The sequence below is a fragment of the Gambusia affinis genome, linkage group LG21 (genome assembly GCF_019740435.1).
Source record: "Gambusia affinis linkage group LG21, SWU_Gaff_1.0, whole genome shotgun sequence".
Lineage (NCBI taxonomy): Eukaryota > Metazoa > Chordata > Actinopteri > Cyprinodontiformes > Poeciliidae > Gambusia > Gambusia affinis.
The window spans coordinates 20473065-20484477 of NC_057888.1; the positions used below are offsets into that span (position 1 = coordinate 20473065).

The following is an 11413-nucleotide window of genomic DNA, read 5'->3' on the forward strand; positions in this document are numbered from 1 at the left end:
GCATTAGAGCTTTTTCCTGCTGTACCGCTTATAGCCTAGCTTGCTCATTTAGCTTCATTCACTAATGGAAATTGTTCTCTTCCCCTCTTCCCCCCTCCACCCCGCCTCCCGGCCGACTCCGCTTTCCCTCTCTCTGTTTCATAAACTGTGGCTTTATTCAGGAGAGAAACCCTATGAGTGCTCCCACTGCAAGAAGCGCTTCTCCCACTCAGGCTCCTACAGTTCCCACATCAGCAGTAAGAAGTGCATCAGCGTCATCTCAGTGAACAGCAGACAGCGCCTGGGGGGCAGCAGAAACCAGGCCCAGGGTTCGCCACCGGGGCTGCCCACATCCCCTTCAGTCCACTGCGGGCAGATCAGGGAGAAACTGGAGCACAGCAAGCCCCTCCAGGAGCAGCTGCCCCTCAACCAGATCAAGACAGAGCCCGTGGATTACGAGTACAAGCCAGCGGTAATAACGCCTCCGGCCATGGCCGCTATGAATGGCGGAGTGTTCAGCGGAGGTGCTGCTGCCCCTCTGCAGGGCACTGTGCAGGCGGTGGTTCTGCCCACGGTGGGGTTGGTGTCCCCCATCAGCATCAACCTGGCAGACCTACAGAATGCCCTCAAGGTGGCAGTGGACGGTAACGTTATACGGCAGGTTCTGGAAAACAACGCCAAAGGCCAGGTGAACTCAGGCCTCACCACTCAAACCCTGCACCCCCCTCAGCAGCAGCTCATCTCAGCCATTAGTCTGCCAATTGTGGGCCAGGATGGGAATGCAAAACTTATTATAAATTACAGTCTGGACCCCAACCAGGGCCAGCTCACACCCCATAACCTAAAGAAAGAGCCAGTGTCTCCGGCTCAGAGTGCCGCTGACTCTATCAAGTCCCAGAAACTCCCTGAGGATCTTTCAGTCAGAGGCAGCAGGGACCAGGCTCAGCAAAAAGAGGAAAAGACCACTACAACCTGTCTACTGTGTGAGAACTGTCCAGGGGGGCTGGAAGCACTCCATGCTCTCAAGCACTGCAAGAAAGAGGATCTCAGATTGAACGGAGCAGGTTTAGATAAATCTGAGGCAGTTGCTGCCTTGCTGTCAGATGGAGGACTCTGCAACCACCCCAAAAACCTCCTGTCCCTTCTCAAGGCCTATTTTGCCTTAAATGCAGAGCCCTCCAAAGACGAGCTGGTCAAGATCTCTGACTCAGTCAGTCTGCCCATCCATGTGGTAAAGAAGTGGTTTAGCAAAATGCAGCAGGGTCAGATATCCCTGGGCGCCCCAACACCCCCATCAGAAGAGGAGGACTCGTATGAATCTCACAGTGTGGTATCACTGGTCCCAGGGAAGGACACAGCCACTATAAGCAGATCTGTGAGTCAGGATAGCCCCACAGAGGCTACGCCAGCAGAGGTCAACGGCACTCACAGCTCACCGGCCTCGCCCTCGCCACTTAACCTTACAGCTGGCGGTCCCACCCAAGCCGACACCCCTGAGAGCACTGAGGGACCCCTGGACCTGTCGCTGCCAAAGCCAGCCAGAGAAGAAGCAGAGAGCATGGCGCCTGCAGCCCAAGTTTACCCCTCTGCTTCCTCCCGCCAGACCACTGAGGAGGAACCTCTGAACTTAACTTGCACAAAGAAGGACATGTCACCACTCTCAGCCATGGGGGGAAGCCCCCTCGCACTGTACGCCAACCAGCCAAGTGCCAAACCCCTCGATATTGTAACCACAATGCAATGCCTGCGAGCACTAACCAACAACAGCAGCAAACAGACTATTCTGATCCCCCAGCTGGCTTACACATACACCACTACAGCTAACAGCCCTGCAGGGACAGAGACGCACGAAACCATCCACCTCAATGGAATCAAGGTGCGTACCCTTAAATAGCCCCTTAAATAAAAAAAGTATAAACTACACTTAGCATGGCTTCAAAGGAAATTAATAATGTTTCAGTTGCAGTTCTATATTTTCCTTGAAGACAAATTACATTTATTTAGAATCTACCATTACAGTATGGCTGCTGCATTACAAACATGTGACTTAGAGATTGTGTAGAGAGATTTTCTATATGGAATTTAGCAACTGGGAGAGTTCAAATTAGGTTTAAATATTATAAAACACGGTCAGTCAAGCTCTGCAGTCCAGAGCTCTTCTCATTGTTCAGAGCCACAAACATCCCAACATCAACAGGTGACAGAGTCTTTCAAAACTATCTACACCTCGTAACCTGCTTCACTAAGGGTACATAAATAAATTGCTCCAGATTTTTTTTAATTTTGCAAAATTGAAAATTGTCCAATTCTTACAATAGAAATTGATCTTTTCTACCTCTGCAAAGGTCTGAACATCATCCACTGTCTCCTTTTGCCCTGCAGTGAGAGAGGTGTGACTGACAGACACACAATCTGTCTGCATGCTCACAGTTAGCAATGGTCACCCTGCTGTTGCCAACTTAGCAACTTTGTCAATACATTTTGCAACAAATTTGCTATATTATGCAATATTAAAGCAAAAAAAAAACCCACCCATAAAACAATCAGTATCGACCAGAAAAAAATGGCCGTTCTTTCACATTTTTTCTCATTGCAACCATCTATCCATTGTCTACCATCGCACAATCCATGTAGGGGACACAAAGAAGATGTAAGATTACATCTTACGGTATGAAGGCCTTTACAAGGAACTATATATTGAAACTTTACAGCGCTCTCAGAGACTTAATGAGACTAGTCAGGATGGATGTAAATGTGACTGTATGTTTGCTGCCACTCAGACGACACGTTCTACTCTTTGTTGCATACAGCATATCGATCTGTTGAATCAGTTTGAAGGCAGCACCTCTCCCTGCTGCATTGATTTCCTGTTGTATTATGCTTTAGTGTTAAATGGGTTGGCATAGACCTGCCGTGTAAAACAGAACACAAACGACGCCAAACATCCTTTTGCTCCAGCGGAGGTTTTAGCTCCTCCGGAACAGGAAGGACTTGTTGCTGTTGCTCAGACAAGAAATGTGACTAGCTGATGACTCAGCATCACTCCATGCAAAGTTTCACTGCTGATGTGAATCACTGCGTTGTGAGAAAGAAAGGAAAACCAAACGATAATCAGCATCTTAATGCGATGTTTCATTCCCCAGGAGGAGAGGCTGGATCTGGGCTCAGAGGGATTCTCAGTCGTGGACGAGCAGAACGACTCCGACTCGGGCCCAGCGAGGAAGAAGATGAAGAAGACGGACAGCGGCATGTACGCCTGCGACCTGTGTGACAAGATCTTCCAAAAGAGCAGTTCGCTACTGAGACACAAATACGAACACACAGGTAAACGTGACAAAAATCACACGCAGAGCACAAACCCAGCAAAAAACAAAGAGAAAAACAAAAGGTCCCTCAGAACCGGAACCCATCTCATCACCACTCACTGTTGTGCTTGGAAACATGAGTCAGAGTGCATGCGAAGGGGGATTTTGAGCTGGAAGAAGGGTGGACACCTCCATTCCAGCAGGCATTACTCAACGCTCACAGAAGAGGTCTGAGAATTTATTTCCACCAACTCCCCACCTCTGCACTGCCAGTTTCTCATGTACAGCTCCGTGTGTTGCAAGAAGCGATCTCTGGTAGTGATTTGGAGCACTAGAAGATGATGATTCCGTGGCCAAGCGCAGGTCAGCGCTCTCAGAGGCGTTTTCTTTTTCTTTATTGCTGATACCTGGCTCCGAAGCCCAGTTTTCAGCTCCAAGTGACCTCATCTTAGGTGAAACTAGCTGCTTGTGTTGAAATGTTCTCCTTAGATACGCTGATGATGGAGCACACTTTCACCATTCAGGGTGTAGAAACATTTTACGCAACAATGCGGGGGACCTGAGGACTGTTTTTTGTTTTCCACTCATCCCTCCATTTAGCAGAAGATTTTTTTCTTTTTAAATACGTTGCAGCTTATTCTATTTTAACAGTATTTTGACTTGTTTGACTTGTCAGTTAGTAGTTTAACATGTACATAAACCTCTACTTTGCGTTTTCCCGTTCAGACAGTTATGATACGTAACCGTGGCAACAATGTGGGATTTTTTTTGTTTTTCTTTTTACGGAAGCAGCTGACTAGCAACTCAAGAACTAAACTGATACCTGAACTATGACCCCAAAGATGAAAAATAAGTTTCATACATCATTATGAGCAAGAGTCACATCCTCTACTCCAGGGTTGGGCAGTCCTGGTCCTTGAGGGCCGGTGTCCTGCAACTCTTAGACGTCTCCCTGGTCCAACACACTTGAATCCAACAGCTGAATCACCTCCCAAGTGCAGTCAGGTTCTCCAGAGATCTGCTAATGACCTCATTATGTGACTCAGGCGTGTTGAAGGAGAGACACATCTAAAAGTGCCCACCCCTGGTACTCCAACATCTCTCACCATACGGCTGGACTGAGTTAAAGACGAGCTGCAAAAACAAATGAGGTGGATTAGCAGTGCTAAGTGAGACTGTCATACAGAAACTATCTTCAGTCAGAGGCCTCTTCAGAGTCATTGCGAAACTGACTGCTACCAGAGAACCTTCCTACCCACATGGTCACCATCCACAACGACTTTTTGAAGACATTAGGATGATATGAGTCATGACATTTAATTTCCTTGTGGGCTAAGGAAAGCATTACTGAGCTGAACTGAACTGAACATGTTGCATGTCTCAGAGAGAACTTCCAGCTGAGCCATCAGCAGGTCTGCTGGTGCTTCTGTAACAGATCCATTAAAAACTTGAACTACTCCATTATTCAGACAATAACTTGACTGAGATTCAGCTGATTTATTTTTTCAGCTACATGCTCTATAGGTTTAGTTGTTTAGCTTAACAGATTGGATATGAGAGGGAAATCACCTTCCTATACAGTGTCCCGATATCTACTGGTGAAAAAATTTCAGACTTGGAACAAATACTTCTGTGTTTTTTACTGATAAGGATTCCATTGAGTAAAAATTATGTATCAACAGCATTTCAGGCGGTTTGTCCTAGATAGTGGACACAGAATAACCACAAGTAAAGGTAAACGTAAAGTAGCACCACCAGAGGGCGACAAAGTGCTTCCAGTTGGATCATTGGCTTGTGTTAAAAACACATCATCCAGCTTCAGTGTGAGTGCAGAAGCAGTTTGGGGCAAACTAGAGACAACTTTAAAGTAAGGCATGTTTTTAATGACCTGAACATGTTGACGCAGATTTTATTTTCTCTCTCGGCAGGGAAGCGACCTCACGAGTGCGGCATCTGCAGCAAGGCCTTCAAACACAAACACCACCTGATCGAACACATGCGCCTCCACTCGGGGGAGAAACCGTACCAGTGCGACAAGTGCGGCAAGCGCTTCTCCCACTCGGGCTCCTACTCCCAGCACATGAACCACCGCTACTCCTACTGCAAGAAGGAGACACAGAGCCAGGCCGGAGGACAGGAGAGCCCCGCGGAGGAGGACGGCGAGGTCCCCGCAGAGCGGCAGAGGCAGGACACGGCGCCCTCCCTACTGGACTCAGACGAGCGAGGGAGCAGCACCAGGGAGGACGAAGAGAGCGAGGAGGAGGAGGAGGAGGGAGTGGTGGACATGAACGACATCCAGGTGGTTCAGATAGAGGACGAGGAGGAAGAGGACAAAGAGGAGAGAAAGGAGGAGCAGATGGAGGCCGAGAGACAGGACGGAACATTAGAGACGGAGGAGAAAGAGGAAGTCGACACGAGGCAGGAGGAGACGCGGCGGAGCGTTCAGACGGAGGAGGAGGAGGAGGAAAGCGACGCCGATAAAGATGAAGTGACGGATAAGGAGGGAGGTGCAGCCGAGGAGGCGGACAGAGAGGTCCAGGAAGAGAGCAGAGGTGAATCGAACCGGAGCGGGGTTTCTCAGGACGAGGAGGAGACGCCGGAGGAGAAAGCAGACACAGACTGAAGCAGGAAGTAAGCTTCTCCGTGCGACACAATCAGACTCCCTCCTCGCCCCGCGCCGAGGATCGGCGTCCGCTCACTCTGACACTTCACTACTGTGTAGAAATCCAGGTGTGCCTGAAAAAATACTAGTGACTTTTCCCCACAGGAGAACGTCTCCCTCTGTTTGAAGAACCATTTGTAAAACAGAAAGAAGAAGAAGAGGAATTTTAACGAACAAAAGACATGCATTATACAGACTTTGGAAGCTAGAGCCGACACGTTTTAGATAATGTTTTATTACTAAAACACCTTGGGTCCTTTCTTTTTATCAGTGTTACTAATTTTATCACTCATATTTTAACCTTTAAAAGCTGTACAGTTGGGAGATATTTCTATATCTTTTTATTGCCAATGAACAAAAAAAGTCAGTATTTTGTTAAGTTGGAAGAAAAAAAACAAATCCTGTGCACTACAAGTGGCTCGGTTTACCTACAGGCTGAGTTTTGTTGAACCCGTCAGTATTATCGCGCCATCACACCGTTTAGCATTACAGTTCAGATTTCTGTTGTCGGGGTCGGACTGAGAGCCTTAAGGAGAGAAACGTCTGAGAGCTGACGCATTTTAGAACCAGGCAGTATTGCTGTCCTTTATTTTTGTTAGTCAAGCTTGGCCGAATTATGATCAATTCCATTTCTGAGTGATAAAAAGTGAGCGTCACTAGAGAAGGTTCCTGAAAAGATTCAAAACTCTTCCCAAACAAAACCCAAAGCCGTTTTGGCCCATTAGTACAAATGTAAAAGAATGGATGGAAGGATGGATGGATGTGGAAATACCTGTATCAACTTCCAGACTGCATAAAAACCCTCAGCTAAATCCATCACTAAAAACCACTAATGAACTTTTTTGGTCTTCTTAGTAGAATCTGGACATTAAAACAGTTTGGCACAAAATCTCCCAAAAACTGCATCTTGTCTCTTTTTTCTTTTTTAAATAGCCAACTAGTCGTTCACGAAAAGAAAACTGAAAAGCCAAAATGTCTGCCTTTTTACTCACCACCTCTGATCTCCTCTGCAAACTTAGAGCCTTATGCAAAAATAATTGTGAAAAAAATAAATAAATGAAATGAGAAAGCATGCATATCAGAAGTGCCATTGAACGTTGCTGTTGAAGCTTCCAGCTAGCGCCGGGTCCCAATCAAACAATAAACCGAAACACTGTTGCAGACAGAGGAGAGCTTAGCCTGCAAATTCATGCGTTAGATTTTAGACGATTTCTTTTTCCTAATCTGAGTGACTAATAATCAGCAAGCCTGTTGTTTTCAGAAAGTCGATTGGTTTCTCGTCGTGAACGCCTCCTGCCTTCCCTGAGCTCGTTCAGCGCACTTGTTTCACGCATCATGAAATCCTCAGTCTCTTCAGGTGACAAAATGAAGTTTAATTTAACCACGTTTTTTTGTGTGTGTGGGTGCGCGTGTCTTTTTTTGTTTTGTTTTGTTTTTTTTACCTGTCAGTATTATTTTTGTCCCTCATGTTGGTTTACGTTCTGTTTCAGTGTGTGTGCTGTACATGTCCCACAGTGGCAGTATTATCCCAAACCCCCCCGACAAGATGAGTATGTCTGTTTAGTTGTAGAGAACTTTTATATTTATGTCGGATTTTTATTTTATTTTTTTTTTTTTTATGTTTCTCTACGCTTATTTATTACACAATGTAGTGTACAATACTGTAGTTTGTATTAATGCGATAATATATTTTAGTATGGACAAAAGAAGAAAAGGCGAATAACTGCAACTCTGGAAAACAAGACTCCGGCATACTGAAGTATGTTTTTTGAACAAATTTTCTTTTTTCTTTTTTTTTCCTTCTTCTGGGTGGAAAAAAAAAAAAAATCTCTCACCATGCAAGCCAGAAAATTTGGAACCTGTGACCTCTCTGCATCTACTCTCATGTTAGTTTTCTTTCTCCTCTCCTGATATGAAGCTACTGAACTTTGAAAACTAATTGTATGTCTAATAGCATGAGTGTGTGCCGTCATATTGAACGATGATCCTTAACCACATAGACTTTGCCAAGCCAAAATAATATTGCCGTATGTTCTTATGTTTTTATTTGTGCCAATTTGTTCCTTTACATCAGTGTCACAACCATACCCAGTTTTATATGTCCCCCCCTTTTAACAACCTCATCTTTTTTATAATGAATGTTTTTGTTTCTTTTCTTTCTTTCTTTTTTTTTATGATTCCCCATGTCACAATAAAATGCATCAATTACATGCTCGCTTTGTCATGATGATGTTCAGAATTTTAAACATTAAAATTCAACATTTGCAGCTAGAAAAACAATTATTTAAATATAATTGCAATTATATTTTGCCAATTTATTTTACAACATATTTAACATGATTTTTTTTTCTGACTAAATCATGAAAGGAAAACATATTCTAAAATATATATTAGTTTCTTACTTTTTAAAATAAAATAAATTATGTCTGAAAGCTTCCATAGCTATATGTTTGAGATAAACTCTCCATTTTAACTAACATTTATTTCATTCACGTTTCTTTTGAAAAGCATACTGTTTGTTCATAAAACGTTTGCAAACAAAAATTGCTGCCTTTAAATAAATGAGTCATATATTTATAAACATATTACTTTGGATATTACGTTATCAATCTTTAAAAGCTCTTTTTTTTCTCATTTGAACAACAATCTACAGTGTTCAAGTTACTGGTACTTACAAAAATGAATACGTCTTGAAGTAATTCAGATTTATTTGAAGTGGGGTTCTCCTCAGTGACTGTTAGCAGTCATTATCTAACTCTCTAGACTTCATATAACGGAGATATTTTTCGATTTAGAGAAATACGAAGCTGACCTCCATCTTCCTAAAAAAAACTCCAATCCCCAAGAAGGTTGCAGTAGTTCATTCAAAATTTCTGTAAAACTTTGAATGTTTCTTTTTTACATAGAATTATATGGACATTAGCTCAGATTATGAAGGTTCATGGTAATTGACTACAACCCAACACCTTTTTAATGTAAAGGCTCAGTAAAAATAGTTTTGCATGAACTGCTGAAACATTTAGAATGTGCAATCTATATCAACATACTTTATCCACTTGTGGCTTCTCACCTTATGGTAAGAAGTAAGCTAATTATTACATCTGCCTGGTTGATTTAAATGGGAACAACCATTTGGAGCACTTCACTACAACCCACTAAATAACAAATGTCAACTGGTGTCTTAAACACAAATTTGTTGAGTCTGATGGATGGATTACTGGAGTTCAGCCATGGACAGTTTTTTCAGGAGTGTAAATATTTCAGAACGAAGCAGGTTTGAAAAGCGGCTCTTGACCTTACATCTTGGATCATTGCCCGTCGACCAAACTCTTCCCTTGAGGGTTGTTTTATAAAAATCAATAGCCATATAATCTTGTATGCGGCTCTGTTCGCCACCAATGTTTGTTTCCTTTAACAGGCTGATTAGCTGGTTAGCTTAGCAAAGAGAATCCGGCGAGACAAGGTCGCCTAGTATCGACCTCAAGGTGCCTTCAGGTCGATACAGCAACGTGCTAGCTGTGTATTTAATTACTGGTTTGGGTAGAACCTTCTAGAATAAATGTTCTTCCAGCAGTATGTGAGTTCAAATGTTCACCGAAATGTAACATGGTAAAACCTAAAGCACTACCACTTAACTACCGACATATATGTTAAATTAGCTTGTTTTTAAAAAACTTTTCCTACAGTCCCTGAAGTTGAACCTCATGTATTTTGAAGTGAGGCTCTGTTAACTAAGGTATTATCAGTTATAACTTAAAGTAGAAAGATGTTAGTTTACCGTGAACTCTTTGGAAGCTAGTGGGAGCTAACTAGCTAGCCAGATGTTTGCTGTATCACTCCACTTCATCAGCAGGTTTGGCAGGCCTTGGGGGGGTTAGAGGGAATTTTCAAACAAACAGAGACCTGGAAAACAGAAGAACATTCCATCTTTGATGCTGTTGCACAATTACCGGTCTGTAATCCAAACGTTTTTTCCGTTCTTGGCGTAGCTAGAGTAGCCTGACGAGTCTCAATCAGCTGGAACGATACAGCCAAAAAGACCCAACCAACATAATCACACTTAAAACAAAATAATTATCTGCCAACATATAGTTAGTCCCCATTGATATGAACCGCTACAAAGTACAGTAACATCCTTCTACAGAAAAGTAGAACTTCACTTAAATTAAGCTAACCCTTTAAAATCAGTCATATTGTTTCCTTAAGTGGTTTTGACAGTAAGTGATCCTACGTGATTGTGTTAGTAGCTTCTCCTTTTCCATTGAAAGCATCATATCGGTTTCCATACTTTGTAAAGTCAAACTAATTTCAATATAGACAAATGTAAATAAATTACCTGCAGCCCTCTGACGAGGCAGACCCTTCCAGTCCAGCCTGGTGGGTAGCAGCTCAGCCCAAGGTCAACTCCATTGATCCAGATCAGGTTTCCAGAAGAACAGCCCCCCCCGTCCCTCAACAACCCTCCTGCACCCCCACCACCATGAATTAATAATGGAATGGACCAAAAATCCATAGTTTGTGGACGAGTAGGAAAATGATACAATAGTTGGAGAACATATTTTATTATAATTGCCATCGCCGTTTTGCCGTCTCAGTCCAGTTTCAGAGTATGTTCTTGTCCACAAGAACGCCCTGGAGGAATTTTTGGTGGAAGCTCCACGTTTTCCTTTGATGCTGCTGCTGCTGACTCAGTGCATTTGTTTCACCAGATGACAGGTGGGGGAGGGTGGGGGCTTCTTCAGCCATTGATCGAGTGGAACAAATCCAGATAACACAACTGCATTTACAGGAGTTTATGCTAACGTGTGTTGGGGAAAGACTGCTTGACAGAGAATGATAGGACAATCCGGCAGAGGTTCACGCTGTCATCATGGTAAATGGGCCCCTGGAGATATCTACAGGAAGGGGTCGGGGGGGGCTGGTGGTGAAATAATACTTTATAGCGGAGCTTACACTGTGACATTATAGCATCCAACAGCATCTTGTAATTGTAGCCATTATAAATGTCTTTAACAATTGTAAGGGAAGTGCTGATGCTCTGCGCTGAAACTCCACAAAGGTCAACACCGTGCAGCCTGTGGCTTCACGTGCTGCTCACAATGCAGGGCTGTTTTACAAGCTTTTGGCTCAATCCAGGACGTTAAGCCAAGATACTGCCATATGTTCTGCTAGGCTCAGCATTTCAAAGGAAAATTGAAAAGCTATAACTGCTAAGAGGATATGCGGTGCCGTTGCCAATAACGGCGCGAAAGCCTGATGAAGTATCATGGCTGCCGGGGCTGTGACACCGAGCCAAGTCCCGGGGGCTCAGGCTCCCCGGGGAAATTTAGAGAAAAGCCTGTTGGAGGAGGAGTAGCTGAAGGGAAAAAAAAAAAACAGAGCTCAGGAAATAGCAGTCACTTAAATATCATGTTCATTTACTCAAGCATTAAATAGCAGCGCGAACGCCGTGGCGTTATGCGAGCGT

The 11413-nt window shown here is 43.7% G+C and overlaps 1 protein-coding gene and 1 long non-coding RNA gene across 2 annotated transcripts in view; one reads left to right on the top strand and one right to left on the bottom strand.

The window, feature by feature from the left end:
• zeb1b (zinc finger E-box binding homeobox 1b) overlaps nt 1–8208 on the top strand; it is a 58793-nt gene extending 50585 nt beyond the window's left edge. Inside the window, 3 exon segments of the mRNA XM_044104433.1 lie at nt 162–1855; nt 3123–3303; nt 5213–8208. Coding sequence (XP_043960368.1) covers nt 162–1855; nt 3123–3303; nt 5213–5907 — 2570 coding nt within the window. The 3' untranslated portion in view covers nt 5908–8208.
• The window catches only part of LOC122824162, a 31613-nt gene extending 21576 nt beyond the window's left edge, over nt 1–10037 (bottom strand). Inside the window, exons 1-2 of the long non-coding RNA XR_006369454.1 lie at nt 9897–10037; nt 9725–9810 (exon numbers count right to left, since the gene is read on the bottom strand). This is a non-coding gene — a long non-coding RNA (uncharacterized LOC122824162). The remainder of the gene's footprint in view (nt 1–9724; nt 9811–9896) is intronic.
• Nucleotides 10038–11413: the final 1376 nt, after the last annotated feature.